Source organism: Xiphophorus couchianus, chromosome 13, assembly GCF_001444195.1.
Source record: "Xiphophorus couchianus chromosome 13, X_couchianus-1.0, whole genome shotgun sequence".
NCBI classification, from domain to species: Eukaryota; Metazoa; Chordata; class Actinopteri; order Cyprinodontiformes; family Poeciliidae; genus Xiphophorus; species Xiphophorus couchianus.
The window spans coordinates 23,303,403-23,323,724 of NC_040240.1; the positions used below are offsets into that span (position 1 = coordinate 23,303,403).

The 20,322-nt window shown below is 36.4% G+C and overlaps 1 protein-coding gene across 1 annotated transcript; it reads left to right on the plus strand.

Moving 5' to 3' along the window:
* The first annotated feature begins 4 nt into the window (after positions 1-4).
* Positions 5-11,636, plus strand: psmb8a (proteasome 20S subunit beta 8A). Its single transcript, XM_028036947.1, has 6 exons — positions 5-294; positions 541-682; positions 5,017-5,128; positions 7,416-7,545; positions 11,005-11,209; positions 11,407-11,636. The coding sequence occupies exons 1-6, from the start codon at positions 145-147 to the stop codon at positions 11,493-11,495; spliced, it is 828 nt and encodes a 275-aa protein (XP_027892748.1). The 5' UTR covers positions 5-144; the 3' UTR covers positions 11,496-11,636.
* Positions 11,637-20,322: the final 8,686 nt, after the last annotated feature.

Sequence of the window (20,322 nt, forward strand, 5' to 3'; positions counted from 1 at the left end):
ACAGATTTCTTTCACTTTCGGATTCTTTGTCACGTATGAGGAAACAATCCACGGAGCTGTGAACTGCCGACGTTGTTTCGGGAAATATTAAAACCTGTAACAATATAAAGTTGCATTATAATCTAATATTCTGACAGAAATATAATGGCTCTTGTTGAAGTTAGTGGTTTGAAACCTTTTTCTGAAACCAGTGGGCAGATTTTCGGAACCAGACAAACGCATCTCGTCGACCGAACTAATCATTACAGTTTTGGATCCTCAGCTCAGGAATTTGCTGTTCCGGTGGGAGAGGAGGTGAGTATCATATTATCTTAATTTAAAAACAAAAACACAATGTTATAATTTAAAGCACTGACGCATGACGTGAGTCGAGTTGTTTTACGCGTCTCTTGTGTTATGGATTGTTAGTTTTTATTATTAAATGATAAAGGCGATTAAAAGTGGCTACCTGAGCTATAAACTATAAATTATTTCTCTCTCATATTTCCATAAATGGGGTTCAGTAACATGAAGCCATATTTCTGTTTTGTTTCATCGCAGCCTTCAGGGTTTCTGACCTCCTGCAACAAGGAGGGAGGGGTGAATATTGAGATGAACCACGGAACGACCACCCTGGCCTTCAAGTTCCGGCATGGAGTCATCGTGGCCGTGGACTCCAGAGCTTCAGCTGGACGATACCTGGGTAAATAATATGGGTCAATGAGAGAGGTGGGGCAGAGGTGCAGTGACGTTAATAGAGCAGGTGCGTTGAGTTAAAAAAAAAAAAAAAAGATGACATGAGAATACTTGTTAAAGCGTAACGTTGGAATGACATTTTGCAGTTGCTTCTGCCTGTGTTCCTTCAATCCCATTTAACTGCAAAACATGTAATTTACTCATTTACTTTATACAAAAGTTACATCCACTAAATAATAAAATTGACTTTGTATAAAATGGTAACAAGTTGTGTTTACTGTAATAACTTAACCTCACAATAATGTGCTTGACAATTAAGTTGTTTCGAAAGAAAATGTTAAAAGATTATCAGTCACTGAGGCATTCACAGACATACAGACGTACATAGGCGTAAATGTCGGGGGTCCGGACCCCCCCAATCTTGGAAAAGTTTAGAATTGTCCCCCCCAAAAAACTAAATAATTGAAGAAACATTTGCATGTAAATAATATCAATATGAAAAGACAAAAGAAACAAAAAGAAGAAATAAATCTGCCATTTATCTCAGAATAAAATAAGAATGAATTTTTAGGTCCCCCCTACCATTATTAGAACAATGGTTCAGTCCAAAGTGTGGGATTTTGAAGGAGAAGCAAGTGAACGTAGCAAACAAACGAAGCTGGTAGGATTTGATTTTGGTGGATCACATAAACTGTACATTGACTGTAGCAATATGGCTTCTACATCAGGAGGAAATAGTGGGAATGTGATGGAATGGATGATATCAAGATCATCACGAATGAAAAGAGCAATTAGGAAGAGACAAGAAAGGGCAAGAAGTTGGTCGGAAGAAAGTGAGGCAAGAGCAGAAGTTAGCAAAAGAACAAAAACAAACCAACGGCCTGCGAGTTCACGAGAACAGGATGACTTTAACATAGAAGTGGAATTCAAAGTAATGGTGGAATTCAAGCAAGATGGGGGTTATATTCACCCGATAAAACTGACCAAAGCAATAGATGAAGAAATAGGGAAAATTAAAACGGCTAGAATCATGAATTACAGAAAAGTGCTAATACATGCTGTCAGTGAATCACAGCAACAGAAGATAATCAAAATGAAAACCCTGATGAGGGAAAGAATTAAAACATATATTCTAGGATCTTTAGTGAGGCTGAGAGGAGTAATTTCAGGAGTTCCACTTGAAATGACAATGGAAGAGGTGAAAAAAAAAATCAAAGAAGGGAAAATAATAGATGCCACCAGCATTAAAAGTAAAAGAGATGGGGAACTTAAAGACACTATTGTGATTCTACAATTTGAAAATATTATGCCAGAAAATGTCCAGCTGGGATACATGAATTACAGAGTTAGAGATTACATCCCTAAACCCCTCAGATGTTTTACTTGCCAAAGAATGGGACACATTGCAAAGGAATGTAAAGGAAAAGTTAGGTGTGCAAGATGTGGAGGTCCACATGAATTTGGAAAATGTGATAAAGATGCTAAAAACCCTAACCCTTGATGTAAAAAATGTCAATGCTTTTATTTTGAAATTTATTTGAAGCTTCATTTCCAAGGGCCAAACTAATCCCACGTGCAACAGTGATTGGTTATATAATGTCTAAAAACACAAGTAGTTCTAAAGGCCAGCTCAGACCTCCTCTGTAGTAACTAACAGTTCCGCCATGTTGTAGTTCTAACCTTCAGTCATTGTAGTTCTAAAGAGCAGCTCAACTGTCATGTGAGTGAGACAGAGAGGGAGAGACAGGATTGTATCTGTTTGAAGCAGTCACATTTTCTAAAAAATGCAGTCCGAACAACTCCTTACCGTTCAGGAACCATAAGGCCGATCCAAAAACCATTTGAAGCATATGATAGGGCTATTTGTCGTCTCCGATAGTACCGCGATCGGTAGCTCTCTCTGCACTAACCTGAGAGAAAAAGATAAGAAAGGCCTGAGAGGTGTATTCAGGCTTTTATTTTGAACTTTTCTGTAAGCTTTATTTTAAAGGGCTACACTAATCTTATAAGTAACAGTGTTTGGGTTAAATCAGATATATACAGCCCATAGCAGCAAGTAGTTCTAAAGGCCAGCTCAAGTCCTCCTCTGTTTTAACTGAATGTTAGACTATAGTTAGAACTACAGTGATGCGTATTTGTAGTCCTAAGCAGAAGCTCTCCCTGCTCTGTGTTCCGTTGCTATGGTAATTAATCTTCTGCCAACTGTCAGCTGTGAGTGAGACATGCAGAGAGATACAGAATTCTATCTGTTTGAGCCAGCCAGTTTGACTAAAAAAAGCACTCCGAACAACTAATTCCCGTTTGGGAACCGTGATACGTATTCGAAAACTGTTTGAAGCGTATGAGAGGGCTATTTGTCGTCTCCGATAATACTGCGATTCATATCTCTACCTCATTCACAGTGATAACAGCGATGAGAGAAAGATGGTGTGTGCGGAGCTCTGACATTTTTCAGAAATATATGGAAGTCAATGGATGAGAGCGTGAGCTTATCCTGTCGTAAGACTTTGATCTGAAGCACCTTGACAGAAAACCGTAAGCGCTTGATAAATTTCGAAAGCATTTTACCAGAGCAGGCGTATCAATGCCATGACCGAGTTTGATACCGATAGGGCGATATTTGTGGGTGTGAGGGTGAGTTAAAAAATATTTTGGGGTCAAAATGGCACTCCTTCTCTCACTCTAGCAGAGTGTCAGTTACACTCTAATTTTACAAAAAATCAAAAACTTTGGGTTGCTTAGAGACAAGTTGTGGACAAACCGTAATTTGTATCGATGTGCTGTCTTCACTTCACAGGGGTATCTACAAAATTACATTTGAATGGCATTTCTTTTTTTTTTCCCTCCGAAGAGTTTTTGCGGCGCTAGTGGCTCGTATTTTTTGTACAGTAGGCAGACAGGAAGGAGGGTGAGGAAGACATGTGGTAAAGGTCGTCGGGACCGGGAGTCGAACCCGCGAGGTCCGCGTCGAGGACTAAGGCCTCAAAGCGTGGGGCGTGCTAACCCCCTGCGCCACCACAGCACGCCCCTTGAATGGCATTTCTACGTGAATTCATGATGACACAGAAAATCCTCAAAAATAGGGTATTTTGAGAATTTTGTTGTCACCTCGCTCCATTGACTTCAATGTATTTTGGGGCATCGTCGCCATGGTAACTCCGAATCCCACTAAAAGTAATAGCCGCACGTTTTGATACCACTTTTGTGGGGGTGCACGCAGCGGTACGAGCCGCATTAACGGTGACGGAAGAATAATAAATAAAGAGACGTTCTATTGGGTGTAGAACAATAGGTGCCTGTCATGCAAGTCATGGAGGCAGTCAGTCACTGCTCTCCCTATGCATTGCTATGGGCAGGCCCCAAAAACAGAAAGCCGCCTTTATTTCTCACTGTCTTCAACGTAGAGCCTTTAAAACCACAAAATAAAATCTGAATATTTTTTATATAAACCCTGGTGCTTTAAATGTTACGTTTAAGTTATGATGTTCCCCAGATATTAATTTCTATCTACCTGTTGGTTCTCAGCCATCCAGGACATGACAAAACTAAAAAATGGCTTAAAAATAAAGCAACTTAACAAGTTATAATTTAAACAGCCCATAACTTGTATTGGGAGCTATTACAATAAAACAATGTTTATGGGGAATTTTATTACTCATTAAAGCTTTTTTATTTAGAACCTTAATTTTTTGTAAAGGTGTAGCAGAAATTAGATCAGTCAGACGGAACAAAACTCAAATAGAAGCAACATTTGAATTTTAATTTTAATTCTCAACAGTTTGTTTACTGAGAAAAACACACGTTTGATGTGCATTATTAGTCATTTTTGGTCTTGCAGCTTGAATGTGTTTTAAAAAATTTTAAACCATATTTACGTTACATTTCACTGTAACTTCCCCGACTCCCCCAAAATTGCTCTTAAGAAATTTTCCAGTTTATGGTCTCCCCCAATAATGAGATGGGATTTACGCCCTTGCATACATAGTTGTGATACTCTAAGGAGTACAGCCTAAATATAAATTCATTTTAACATTTCTTTATCCTGCTTTGGATCCGCTGGTTCTTAGGCATCAGTGGGCTGGGTAATTTTTTGGCACCACTGACTGTCAGCTGTTAGAGATTTATCAAATAGCAAGCAACAACAGTGGTGTGGATGTTGTTTATATTTTCTGAATATATTCAACTATTATTTTCAATAAAAGTTGAAAATAATAATGAGGAAGGAGCACCTGCTATTACTGTTCATAGCAAGAGTAACTTGTGGAATGACTCTTTTGTGTGACACTGATATACTTTAATCCATAGTCTTGGTTACAGAATTTTTTTTCTTTGACATGACAGCATCCAATGATGTCAACAAGGTGATAGAGATCAACCCCTATCTATTGGGCACCATGTCAGGCAGTGCTGCAGACTGCCTGTACTGGGAGAGACTCCTTGCCAAAGAATGCAGGTTTGTTCTGAATTTTCAATTTCTAGATGCTCAGAAAAATGACTAAATTATATTTAGGATCTATGCATTTACACTGAAATATAAATGTTTAGAAACCTTTTTTGGGCTTTCATTTCTTTCTATTAAACATGTAATCATGATAGCTTTGTGGTATCTGTCTTTCTATTTCTGCTTGTCTTGCCAGTTACATAGGAAAATTAGTTGCATGTTTGATAAAGACAGAACTTTTTGTTTGGCAGCAATGTAAAGTAAAACACAAAAGGTCTTGCTCCTCTACTGATTTATTTGACAAATATGGTTTTTTTTATTATTATTTGTAGTAATAAAACAAAACAAAAAAAAACTTCCTCAGATTAAACCTTTTTTATCCACATTCACTACTTATTTTCCAAATCACTTCAAAATATTCTTGCCAAGCCAAAACAGTCTCTTGATCCTGTGGGTTGTGGCCCAACATTTTCAGAATATGAAATGCATGGAGTAATATCTGATCACACATGAGGAATTTTTTGGTAATGTTCTAGAGGACCGGTAGAGAAAAAGAGACATTGAGTTCAAAAAGCAGGTTTCATACAGTACATGGATTTCAGATGCATTAGCAGACATACTACCAATGTGACCTGAACATGCCCATAACGGGAACACAGGCACGTGATAATGTAAACTTGGAGGAGAGAGTGTGTTAACCAGAACCCAATATATGGGGTGCTGTCTATCGATTGCGGGGATTTCACTACAATTAGGCCAATTCGGTCATGCTGATTTGGGCTGCAGTATTGTAATAAAACTTTGTTGTTCAACCAAAGTCTGTAGCATGTAGAGTCTTTTTCCAGCAACGTTACCACACCAGCATCAAGAGAAGGCGGATGGAAGACCCCACAGTGGGATGTTGCTTTGCTGCTATGTTCAAATGCCGTTTTGAGTACAGAATGACATACTGCTTCTATTGAAGTTCATTAACGTTGTAAGGATTTGGTGTTTCTGTGTCAGTTGAGTCTCTGTGTTATCCCGTCTACCCCTTGATTGCCCAAAGCTGTCTCATGTTCCCTGATTACCCCTTGTGTATTAATCCCACCTGTGTTCCCTGCTCCTTGTCTTTACTGTTGTGTCAGCCTGTGTCTTCCCAGTGCCTGTTTTTTTGAGTTACTTCAGTTGCTACCAGTTCTTAGCTCCAAGCCTTCTGCTTACCTGTGCTGTCGGACTTTTGTATTCTGACATCTTCATTAAATTCATCATTTCTCATCACAACCTGGGTCTCCTCATCTATCCTTACCACCACTTACCGCAAAACATGACAAACGTTGAAAATTGTATTTTGTTAAATTAGATGTCTGAGAAGGCTTCAGATAATTTTTATTAATCACAAATTCAAATGTAGATTACTGATATTATTGATATGTTCAACCCTAAATATGAAGGCTGCTTTATTCAATTATGTGTTTAGATCATCTGTCATGAGGTAGTTGTCATGACTACAATGACATATTGTTGATATTTTTGGCTATCTACAGTATTTAGTGCTGACATTATCCCAAGTCCTCTTTTAATTGACTGATAATTTGTTCATAATGTAGTCTTTTGAAATCACAGCTTCTGTGTGGAGTTCAACTCAGACCATAAAAAAGACAAATCCAAGGCACCCAAAAATAACTCCTGTGAAAAGCCTCATGCTGTGCCAAGAGGCTTGATTACCCACTATGATCTGGTGTTTTTCTCTTTACTTTGCATCACATGCTATTTTACATTTGTTTATATTTTTTTAGGAGACTTTGTTTTTTGTCCATCCCACAATTCAAACAAGCTTCACCTTACCAGGCATGTTTTCAGAATTGGCATATTAAAAATTCAGTATGCCCTAAAGATTGGACCAGTGCATCTCAACAGCCAATGAGTGAGCTAGGCAAATCAGTTCTCCAGTACCTCCACATCTGGTGAACATGTTGTGGTTAAGCTAGCTTACCTTGCTAACCTCTGTTCATCACTTTTTTCCCTTCATGGTTCTTTCTTTTGTTGTTCAGTAAATTTAATTTCATGAGTGTCTTTCTCATGTTGATGCTTATCATTCAGCATATATTGTTATATCGTTTCAATTGAAGATCTCTTTGTTGCCTTACATCACCAGAAGTCCACAGTTATTGCTTGTACTTACTGAAAGTGATATATTCATGGTTTAAAAAAAGTAGGGTAAGCACATTTGTTTCGACATAAAACTATATCAGTGTATTGTTTTAGTGTTTATTAATTCATTTGCTCATTAACTGTCATGTATTTTTTATTTTTTTTTCAGGTTGTACAGACTGAGGAACAATCATCGGATTTCTGTAGCTGCTGCTTCTAAGCTTTTGTGTAACATGATGCTGGGTTACAAAGGCATGGGCCTTTCTGTGGGGAGCATGATCTGTGGATGGGACAAAGAGGTGAGCTGTTAGTGGTTGTTTTACCTCAATCATAGGCTCATACTGCTTAAATTTCTGCATAACAATGTAAGTTTTCAAACTATTAGAAAATAAAAGTTTATCATTTAAGACCTAGATTTAGTTACTATTGTCATATGTTGGGTTGAGGTTTATCAACAAAATCAGCGCCACAGTAAAGTCCTATATAAGGTAATAGGAGTGATGCAGAGGGAAGTTTCAACCAACTCTAAAACCAACACATAGTTCTGAATTTGTATGTCTGAGCTAGACAGGAAGCAGGGGAAGTGAAGGAAAGTGCATAAAAGGTAACAACAATTAATCACAAAATTAAGGCTTTCCAAACTCTGAGAAATAAGAGCTCATCACCAAAGAGAAATCAAGGAAGGGTCAGTACAATCAATATTAAACTAGTACTTAATGTAGAGGCTAAGCCAATGATTCAAGGCACTAAGATGGTACACCAGGGTAAAGTTGACGTGCTGATTACCTTGTCAGCTGAATTAAAATCAGAGCTGTCTTTGATCTTTGTGCAGGTCATCCATTTATTTTTCTTTGCATCTCAGCCATAATCATCAAAGCCTGAAAAATGTATCATTTTACAACAATTCATCCATCAAACACCTGTTGACAGCAGCATCTAGCGTTTGCAACGCTAATTAAAGCTAGGCGCCTGATTACGGTAATGTGGTGATAGGCAGTCAGAGGAGCCCGTGCGTGTGAATAAAACACCATCAGACAGGAAGTAAGTTTAAGTTATTGTATTCAAATTTTCATATTTGCATATATTTAGGAAGGTATTCAATAATAATATTTTCCTATTAGTATAAGCAATAAACACAACAGGAAAACAACAACAAAAAACCCAGATGACACCCAAGAGTTGGGTGTCATATTCAAGTCCGTTCTTTTGTATGCAGGGTGATTAATGGTCCATCAATCAATAATCCGAATGTTTTTAGTCCATGATCCAAGGCAAAAGGTCTGGAAAAATAAAGTAGATTGGTTCAATTAAGTCCTACTGCAAAGTTGCAGTGATACGGTAGCTCGCCATCCTGGGTTGAAACAGGGGGTGGAAAAAAACCCCTGACCAAAACAAGGCCATAAAAAAAATACAAATTAGCATTCACATTTAAACAGGATTAAACTGCTATCCAAAACAACTTCAACACTCATCAATGAAATAATTGCTATATTGCATGAAGCATTTTTCAAGTTCAAGATCAGATAAAAGTTACAGATCAAATTAAAGTCCAGTTTCAAGTTGTATCTAAGTTTAATTGACATTAGAGTCAATTAAACTTAATTGACTTAAGTATTGTTTCAATAAACAATGAATTGTTTTTTTTGTTTTGTTGCACAACTCCAAATAAATGAACCAATTCCAGAGTTTTTTAGGCCGTCATCAAAATCATAGAAAAGTAACTAAAAGTATCCTAAAAAGGAGAAATTTACAAAAATCAAAAGGCTTATTTAATACTTTGAGGACATGTCTTCTATTCGGCCACAAAATTAACAAAAAGAGAATAATCTTTTAATCCATAAGATAATTTTTTTCTCACCAATACATAGATTTGAGTGGGCGTGTCGCTACAGCATTTATACTATTAAAACAGAAAAACAAAGTACGTAAATATAAACGACTCACTGTCGAGTTGTTGCCAGAAAACACACCATATAATCCTTCGGCTGTGTTAATTTGGCTCGATCCAACAGTATTCTTCAGTGATTTTGGAAAACGCCAAACACAAGCAACTAGCCACAGTGACAGCAGCAACAGCAATAGAGGAGATCCGAGTTCACCTCTGACCCGGAACTTAAAGTGTTCTGTCAGTTTGACCCGCCAAAATAAAACATGGGTTGGTTATTTTGCGCAAGTTACACGTTCAGCGTTTCCCCCTTTTGGGTGCAACACCTGTCTTCACCAACAAAGGTGCCCATGAAATAGACCGCTAATACCATTCAAAATACTGTCATTCATAATCTGCTCCTGGGTGATTCTCTGAATTCTGTACATTTTGGGATCTTCGGTTACTTAAAAATATACTACAAAAAATTGTGTTTTTGAACACTGCATCTATAGAAGGATTCATTGAACCTCCAAGAAAATATGTTTCCCCACTTTATGCATGAAAACAGTATTACGAATTTCTTTGTTACTTAGGTTGCTTTAAATTCAACCCCGTAACGGGACAATTTGATTCTTCTATGACTATAACTCTATAACATAATAAACTAATTCTTCCAGCCCCTTTGAGATCACATGTTCCTTGATTAACATAACTAATTGTAAATATATTTTATTTGATTCTGAATCATAATAATTAGACTGATAAGTAGAATATGGCAACTTGATGTAAAAGCGCTTTTCATAAATCACTTCAAAATAAACAATAAATTAGGCTTTTTTGTGTTTCGAATCATTCTTTAAACTTTGCATATAACCCAACAAATATTAGTTTAATATTTGCTGTTATTATAAAAAAAATAACAATGTATCACGTTTCGGGGTTGAACCCAGTGTAAAAGACTGTAATGGGGTTGATCACACTGACTGGCTTAACAACAGTCCAACATTCAACCCCATAACAAAACCACCATTTATGTAACAGGGTTACGGGGTTGAAGATTTTTGCTAAAAGTTGCCATAAGTCCACATCAGCTAGGGTATGAAGTAACATATAATATGATGAAAACAAGACATTAAAATATTTTTCAAAGACCACTCTTTACTTTTCCCCAAACAACAATAAATATCATTTACGTGCGTAACAGTGTTGAAAGGTTGATCATGACGATGACGGTCTTTGGATAAAATATTATGAATATATAGGTAAGAAACTATATTAACACTTAAATCTTTTTACAGTGTGAGCAGGAAGAGACTTAAGTGATGTCACTTCCAGGGTGCTGAGGAAATTAGACTGAGCCATTACTTATAAAAAGGAGGGATTGGTCTGCTGTTACGGGGTTGAACAAAACTGGAGGGACGTGATTTAAAAGTGCTATTTTATAAATAATTCATGTATTTTTCTCATATTCCTTTTATTTAGGTTAAAGTATACCTAAAAATGTTCCTATTACTAGAAATAACTTGCAGTTACTGGCTATTTTTATTTGTTTTATATTCAGTGAAAAATTAACATTGGTCAGTGGGGACAGGCTCATTTGGCTGACTTCTACGCTTCAACAACCCATAAAATCTTTCAAAACATCATTTTTAAAATATATTTGCATTTTACATTACCAAGACACATGGATATTTCCATTTCTTGATTTTCTCAAAAATGTGGTTTGCATTATACTGTATAAAAATCTTTGAGATAAACCTGTGAGACACAACATGTACCAAATTCAGAGAATGACCCTCCTACATTTAATATAAATTGTTTTGTCATGTATCTGTGGCTACATCAAAAATAAAACTTATTAAAGATCAGCCACAACTTTTGTCTTTTGCAGGGCCCTGGTCTGTACTATGTGGATGAAAATGGGACTCGTTTGTCTGGCCGGATGTTTTCTACTGGGTGTGGAAATGGCTACGCCTATGGAGTGGTGGACAGCGGCTACAGAGAAGACATGACGGTGGAGGAGGCGTATGAACTCGGCCGTCGAGGCATCGCTCATGCTACTCACAGGGATGCTTACTCTGGTGGAGTGGTGAACAGTGAGTACATCTGAAAAAAAATGTCAAAACTGATGAAATATGTAATGTCTAGGTTTTTTGTGCTGTTTTTCTTTTTGGATTTCCACAATATTTCCCTCAGAATGGATTGTTGTGGTAATCCTCTGAGCTTTGTATCATGAGTTTAGAGAAGTGTGAACACCTGTATTCATTTTTATTTCTTCTCTTTCTATCTTAAGTGTACCACATGCAGGAGGATGGCTGGATAAAAGTATGTAAGGAGGACGTCTCAGAGCTGATCCACCGTTACAGAGAGGGAATGTTCTGACTTAACTGCTCAGAGCCCAGACAAACCAAACAGTCTTTTTTCCATCAATGTGTAACCAAAATGAGGGATGTTGATTTTTGGGGTTTTTTTAGATTATGTATACTGTACCTAAAAGTAAACTTTTTACATTCATACATAATTCAGAAGTAGTCTGCACAGTGGCGCAGTTGGTAGCATTGTTGCTTTGCAGCAAGAAGGTCCTGGGTTTGATTCCCAGCCCGGGGTCTTTCTGCATGGAGTTTGCATGTTCTCCCTGTGCATGGTGGGTTCTCTCCAGGTGGCAAAGCCACTTTGCATGGTGGCTTCCACCCACAGTCCATAAACATGACTGTCAGGTTAATTAGTCTCTCTAAATTCTCCCTAGGTGTGTGTGTACACGGTTGTTTGTCCTCTGTGTCGCCTCTCGCCTGAAAAGTTAGCTGGAGATAGACACCAGCACCTCCCGACCCCACTAGGGACAAGGGTGTTAGAAAATGGATGGATGGACATAGTTCAGAAAAGCTGTTTTACTAGAAACAAAATTGTTCAACTAACTCCCAACAATTTAACACAACCAACATCATTCTAAATAAAGATTATTATAAAAGTGACTTCTTGGTTCTGTGTTTATTAAAGTAGTTTAATTTTGCTGTTGTATCTCTCCAAATGTACCTTTAATCTCCTGAACATCAGGTAAAAATTATTTATCTCTTATTATATGCTAGAACAAAAATGCTATTTTGTTTTGGTGTTATGGTAGGCAGAAGAAAGATTATTTCTACATATGTTAATTTTCGCTGCTTGTCATCCTAAATCTTTTACTGGGTGTCAATGAATAAGATAAAATAGCAATTTTTTAATAAAATTGCTATTTTATTATGGTCATGCACATCCAGATTTTATAATATTCCAAATCTCTCTCTGAAAACAAGATGATGCAGTTTAGATTTAAACTAGACCGACTGTTCTATTGTGCCTGCACACTATTTATAGCTAAACACAAAAGAAAGCACTTTTATTTTTTAAAATATTTTAAGCATTTATCATCATCAGACATTTAATTTTGAAAAAGCTGAAATCACAAGCCTAGTGTGTGGATTGTTATTTGTGGGTGTGTATTGTTTGTAGTTTGGATGATGACACCTTGAGATTATCCATTCTGAAACTTCCAGGGTCCTTTGAGATTTTTTCTTTCAAATTTTACTGTCTAAGCAGTTAGAAAAAGAGAAAAGTCTTATGAAAAAAGTTCCTACATTAATTTGTTTTTGGTATATGACAAATAAGACTGTAAAGGAAGATCAGATAAGTGAAATTGAAAATAGACAATGGATGGATGATTTAAGACGACTGATCCAAATCATCCAATTAGCTATGAGTTTTGGTTTGTAGTAATTTTATAAGAGCTTTCAGTTGTGAAAGTTTGATGGATCATTGTGCAACATTAATTCTCTCCTACAGACAATGTTTGTTTTAACAGGACGGAGGCTGTCAACCAATTGAGTTCTTTAAAGTAAAATAACTGTCATTTGTTGCTAGGCAGATATCAGTGTAACAGGTTCCTCCCATTTTCCTCTTCTGTTTTTTATAATAAATAACACGACATTTTGATATATATTTTAATAATAGTTTTGGAATATCAGTCACACTTAACTGTAATATTAATCAGTCCATAAAAACAGTCAATCCTGAATTTTGAATGCAAATACACAAATTTATGACATCTGCTTGTTAAGAAAATACTAGAAAAATCAACTAAAAAAATGTTGAATTAAAAATATTTATAGCTAAACTACGTGTTTAAACTTTGTGAGCAAAATCATGTTTTAAAAGATAAGCAAAAATTAAGAAAAATAAACTGTGAAGGATGTTTTCAAGTCAAGCCAAAGTTATTTATATAGTAAATTTGCAACAAGATCAGCTGAACAAAGAACTTCACAATAATTACAGCATCACAGGTAGAAATTTGATCAAATACGTTTTGTGTAGAAGCAACACAGAGACAATTTTACCTGCAGACAGAAAGAAAAATGAAAGTAACTACACAAAATAAAACATGTTTTATTTCTGAAGGTTTTAACTAGAATGAACTAAAAATGTAACTTCACTGACGGATGAATTGTAATGTACTAATGACTTTATTTAAACACAATATAAAACAAATAATTGTATCCAGCTAAAACTAAATAAATATGAAAATTTATGTAGAGAGAAAGCAAAACTTGAAATAAAACAAAACTTAGATAGTTTTATTTAACTTGAAGGTTAGATTTTTTGCCATTCGGACCCAGCAGAAGCTGAGAATCAACCCCAGATGGACAGCTTAGGGTGAGGATTAGGGTCGTCTTCCTCCTGGACCCGGATACTGGAGACCAGAAAGGAGGGAGACTTGAAGAAGCCTGGGAGGTCCAGGTAAGAGGAACCTTATAAAGGGATTCCTGAGCAATGATTGGCTGAGGCGGAGCAGGACCTGTGGCTGTTTGGTGGAAATGAAGCGATTGGATGATGCAGGTTGGAGAGAAACCCAGCTTGAATTTTCACCTGGGCTTCATAAATAAATCACTGTATGTAAAAAATGTCACAAAAGAGTTGGAATTCATTGTATGTATAATCATTCCAATGTGTTTTTTAACAAATTAACCCATTTTTGTCATGATTTTGGGTCAACATTTTGCCCACATGCAGGACACTCTCAGGAATATGGAGCTAAATTAGTCTCAAAGATTCACAAAGCTCAGATATCCAAGCTTTTCTTCTGCCTTGAACAGAGCATTACAATTCTAATGCTGAGATATCCCAGCTTTTCACCAGCCTGGAACGCATCGTTCTCCCTTGAATCCAAAGTGAGATGATGCAGTTAGGAAGTCTCAAAAGTCAAAAGCACAGACAAGGTGATCCATGCTCTCATATCGACCGATCAGTCCACAGCGATTCATGCACACATATTTCTTATTTGTATGTGTAGCTTATTAACATGAGTTTTTGTCTGTACTTGTGATCTTTATGAAACGTCATCGACTAGCGGCCCAATTACTGTTCCAATTCTATGCAAGAACGCTCAAAGTACCCGGATGTGTTCTTGCTCCGCCCATTTTATCCAGGATGCATCGATGCATCCTTCTGCAGACTTGAGTCAGCAAGATATCCCACAATGCAATGAGCCACCAGCAGCGGTAAAAGTGAGTACAGAAATGTATTACACTTTAACCACTATTAATTTAGAAATTATATTTCTTTAAGTATATTTGATATCTGTTAACATTTTCCCCAGTTATAAATGTTAAAGTAATTTCTGTGTTAAATTGGACAATTTATTGAAATTCACGGAAGCTGAATTTTGGCGAATTCACAGAATTTCAAGACTTGCCCAAAATCAAGTCCTGGAAAGAATAAATTTTTTAAAAACACTAAACTTGTCATCGTCATATTATACAAATAAATAAACTGTTAAAATTTTTAAAATCTTATTATGTAGTCCTTGTGAACTCGGTAAGAACTCGGTAAGAACGGACTTTCACCTGTTCTTGCCGGTATGAACTTGCCAAGAACACAAGAACATACTTGCGTTCTTGAGTAATCAGAAACGGGCCTTTTCTGCAAAAAGTACCGTCGCCTGGCAACCGTTCCAGCCAATAGGATGAAAGCGCTTTGCTGGGCGGTGGGCGTTTGTTTCCTTCTAGTGGGTTTGCCTGTGTGGTTACTATGGATTGTAGAACCTGCGCCGCCCACTGGATGGAGGGAGGAACAACTTCAACTTTCTGCTCCGTTACAACTTAGATTTAAGGACTTTGCCATCGATGGCTTTGCATTGACTTACATGACAGACAGCAAGTCTGTGTTCTCTTCCTCACTAAATATCTGCCAGCAGTGCTACTGATCATCAACAACCTACTGATCTTAGGCAGGTGTGTTCACCCAACTAAAGAAAATGGACCGTGTTACCACTTAGTCAGACATGCTGTCTATCTAGAGAAAAAGTATATATCTATAAACCTATCCATCATAGATTAGATAATACAGACAGACAGCTGGATGGATGCAGCGAGCAAGCAGGTTGCTACTACAGTAGCCACATAGAGACATAAATTCATGTCTAAGGACCCACAGGCGCCCCGTACCACACTTTCATTCTATTGGCCGAGAGGTTGCCAGGCGACGTACTTTTTTGTTTCCAGCGCGAGCTGAGAGGTTCGATCCCAGCTGAGAAAAGCTCACTCACTTAGCTCGCTAGTTTGTGTTGACAGCTGCACAATTAAACCGATTAGCATTAATAACCATAACAAGGGGATAAAGTAGCTAAATATGTTAAGATAGATATTTTACTTACCGCTCTTCTGTCGCTGCCAAAAGCCAGGCTGAGGGCTAAAGAGGCTGTAATTCAACATGGCTAAGGCGCTGATGTAGCCATATGATTGGCTTATCAGGTATAACCCCCACGTGGGGTCCGTTCATATGATTGGCTGAAACAAGGAAGATATCTGATTGGTTGCTGATCATTCTGTTAAAAAAAGACATTATTTTGGCAGTCTCCAAATTCACATACAAAAGCTCTAGGTTTATATTTGACCTGTGGAACCGATACGAACCGAACCGTAACACATTTTGGCTTCTCACTGTTCTTTAGGCTAAGATGAAAAAGCTTTGAGGACTGAGAATCTTTATAAATAAGTGCCCAGATTTACAGAGTATAATATATAAACAAATTTTATGTAAACTTACAAATAGACACAAATTGAATTAAGGATTTTATTTCAGAAAAGGCAATATTTTACATATAAAACCGCAGTGATATCAGAACATCATGTTTCTCTTCAAAAACAAACCAGCAACTCAATAATAAAATAAATCCCACCTAATAAAGCACAGAGTATAAATCCACTGTAGAAACATGAGTGTGAAACATGAAAAAAGTCAAACATCATTCAAATCTAAACTTGCCAGCTTTAAAAATCTGAAAACTGGAATATGGTTTAGACTGAAATGTATCTGAGCAATAAGGTGACTGCAGCTTTCTTATCGCACATGTTGATATTTAATCATAAGTTACTGATCTGCTTATTGGTGTATTGTGTCTACAATTGTAAATGTGAATGTGGCTCTACTGGAAAGTGCTTTGAGTCCTCAGTATAACTGGATGCTAATGTTTCATTTTGGTTTTCTTGTGCCAAGTGGTTGCTCATTGCTCTCTCGGTCGGTGCTATGCTTGGCTGTTAGCAGACCTGGAGTATGTGACTGTTAGATGTAGACCAATATACCTCCCCAGAGAGTTCACCGTAGTCATGGTAACCGCTGTTTACATCCCACCGGATGCTAATGTTTCATTTTGGTTTTCTTGTGCTAAGTAGGATGTAGAAACTATGGTAATTTCTAATCACCATATATCTTTTCAATCTCAATAAGGTGAGGAAATAAAGCCAACTGGAGTCATGTTAATATTTATGGCAGGCTGAAGTACAGCTTAGTTACTTAGGATGTCAACTAAAAATGTTTTATATCTTTTGATTTGAAGATTTTATCAAAAATAATTTTTATTGTTGGCTATGACACCAAATCCAAATAATCTATAAATATTTATGTTTTGAACTGAACTTTTTTAGGTATTCTTTAACCTAAACTGACATGTATTTGCATCTTGTCAAACATTTTTATATTCCAACATACAAACATAATCAGAATTTATGAAGAAAAGCTTTCTTGATTTCACTTTGCATCCATTAGAACACAAAAATCTATGATTATAAAAGGAACTCTGTAAGAAAGTAATTTAGCAAAAAGTAAATTTTTGTAAAATTAAGAGATATAACATTTGTTATGACATTATTTATTTGCCCATAAATATTTGTTTTCATGTGATTTAACCAGCAGTTTCTCAAGAGAAACTTTGTCAGTTAATTTTACATAAATGACAAATATGAAGATTTCTGAAAACATTTATAACTATATAATCTATTATCATTCATATGACAGAGTAGTTTCTCCTTAATAATGAAAAATAAAAAAAGTTTAGATTAAATGAACAAACAGTTTTGGGTAATTTAGCTTTAAAGTCACTTAGTTAACATTTGAAACAACTTACTGTTTTCCTGCCTTCATGTTCTTCAGGATAAAGAAAACATCTGCTGAACATCAGGATTTTCTACAGCTGAACAAACAAACACACTGCTGTTACAATTCTGCTTTTGAGTGAATGTGAGTAGCAAATATATAATTCCTTTGTGAGCTAGTTCAGATTAAATTATATAGAATAGACACAAATTTTACTTACGAGATGGAGGACGTTTGGCTGGAATTAAAATAATATACAATTTTACTTTATACAGCCAAATTTTTCTTGTATTTTATTTGTATTGGTTACAGTTTGTGAAAGATTATTTAAAACATTTTTTGCGATGCATCAAAGCTCTACATCAGAGTCAGGTTACAAAAAAAAGAATAATGTTTAGGTCTCACCATTTTTCTTTTTGTAAAGAATGAATCCAATCACAGCAACAACAACAATGATTGGGATCATCATGAAATTGGACATTTCTGAGGTGATAAAAAAAAGAAATGTAAATATGATTAGTAAAAATCTTCACTGCATCAGTAAATGTATGAGACAGTTTCAGTCTGTATTTACTGCTAAATATCAGGAAAACATGTATGAGATAATATTGGTAAAAGTGTAATTATTAAACAATTAAAAAGTGTTATTTTCTTTCTGCTTTGGGTTAAAAGCAAACAGACCCCAGATAGTGAGATCTCTGTCTAGGTATTAAAAAGAACATTTTTTACATCTTAACAAGAAAACTTTGTATGCTGTTTTTATTTTATTTTATTTAAATTAACATATTTATTACAGTTTCCACCCATTTAGCTGGAGCCTGAAATCTGGTTTAATGCTACAGCTCTGAATAAATATGAAGAAAAGCAAACTGACAAACATGAGTTTCCAAACTTTATTCTTTGTTTTACATATAAGAGATAAAACTCTATGTTTCTGTGAAATTATGTTGTTGATTACAACTTTGAATTAATCCAACTCCTTAATTATTTTGGTTTTTAACTTATAGACCCTGGTGGAAAAATATACTTTAGTATATTTCAAATATACTCACATTTGTGTAAATATATTTTAAGTATACTAAGTATTAAGTGTACTACCTTTAGATATATACGAAGTATATTAAAAGTATGCTTGTACCAATTTTGACATTATAACTTTAAACACACTTAAATATAATTGTACCAAAGTACACTTTAAAAATATATATATTAAATAAAAGTATACTTTAATTGAACAAAATATGTATTTTTTTGTTTTTAGGAAATTTACAGGCATGTATTTGGAACTTAGCCAACCAAATAAGAAGGTTTATACTATATTATTTCCCGGACATACTATTATTGGAAATACTAAAGAAAACATGTTTAACATTCAAAGGAATAAGTATATCACATTTCAGACTAAAGAAAATATTGAAGTCATGAGAGGGGAGAGCGGCTGGCAGGAGGGGAGGGGCGCCTAATCAGTGCTGTTCCTCTGGTATTGATCATTTCATACACAAAATGAAATGATCATTTCATAATTTCATTTTTTATGTACTTAAAAATGCGGTTAAGTACATACAATGTTGACTAGAAAAAAAATTCCCCACATCATTTTTGCGCCCCCTCTAGTGCAGCGCCCCTATGCGTTGCATGCAGTGCATACCCATTTTTTGCGCCACTGTCTGCATGTTCCAGACTGTCCACTTCTCCCAGCTCAGTGTCCCAGTCGCGACGAATATTTACAAGCCATCGTCTTTTTAAGTCAGGATCGCTTGGAAATCCATGAAAACTTAAACGATTATTATATTTGGGAGACGCTGTGCACCGTGGAACACAACAGTGTTCATGTTATTGCTTAAATTGCTTTTGAAATACGATTTCGTTTTTCCTTGCGGTCACTCAAAGCAAAAAAATGAGTCGCATTTGCGCATGCGGATGTGAAATCAGCGCCGTAGGTGCAAAGCGCCCACAGCTCGAAGAAAAATAACCAAATGGGTAGCCTATTCTTAACAAGCTTAACGTGAAATATTGTTGATAGTGAAGAACGACTGTGGCCGCCAAGCAAGATGGCGGCGGGAGCGGTCGTTCTTTGCAAGCTCTCCCGAGATTGTCTGGATATGGAGCTGATATTGTTGCTTTAACGCAGGGAAGCATTTATTCTGAGACCTTCGTTAAATATTGTGCTTAAAGCTGATTAAACAAGACGTCCTGAAAATTTCAAAGAATGGCTGGAAGTGGTAAGCGCAAATCCGTCAGCACAGAAAATACACCAACTAAGATGTCGGCTAAAAGTCATAAATCGACGGAGACCATGACTTCGCTGAAAATATCATAGCAACTTTAAAGTTATCGATAAACGAGAGAGAGTGGACGGACTTCAAGCCAGCTTAAGTGATCTTAAAGATTCGGTGGATTATATCTATGCTGAAATGAAAGAAATGCAAGAAAAGATGACAGAAATCATCAAGAGAGTTGAGAAATCAGAAAAAAAGGTGCTATAAATGGAAAATAAGCTGCTCGAACTTTCACGTTATAAAAGGAGATGGGACTTGCGGCTTTCGGGAATAAATGAAGAAGAAGGAGAAGATGTTCGTACCAAGGTTGTTACCATTTGCCAGAAGACAGCGCCAGGATGCAAAGAAAAACAACCAGACGTCATCGACAGCGTCCACCGGCTGGGTCGCGTTACAGGCGTGGGTCGTCCTGGAGAAGTGATGATCCAGATTATCCAGTTCTCCATGAGACACTACAGGGATACGGTATGGAAGGCGGCCAAGCAGTCATCTTTTCTGAAATCAAGCAACCTGGGCTTCAAGGAGGA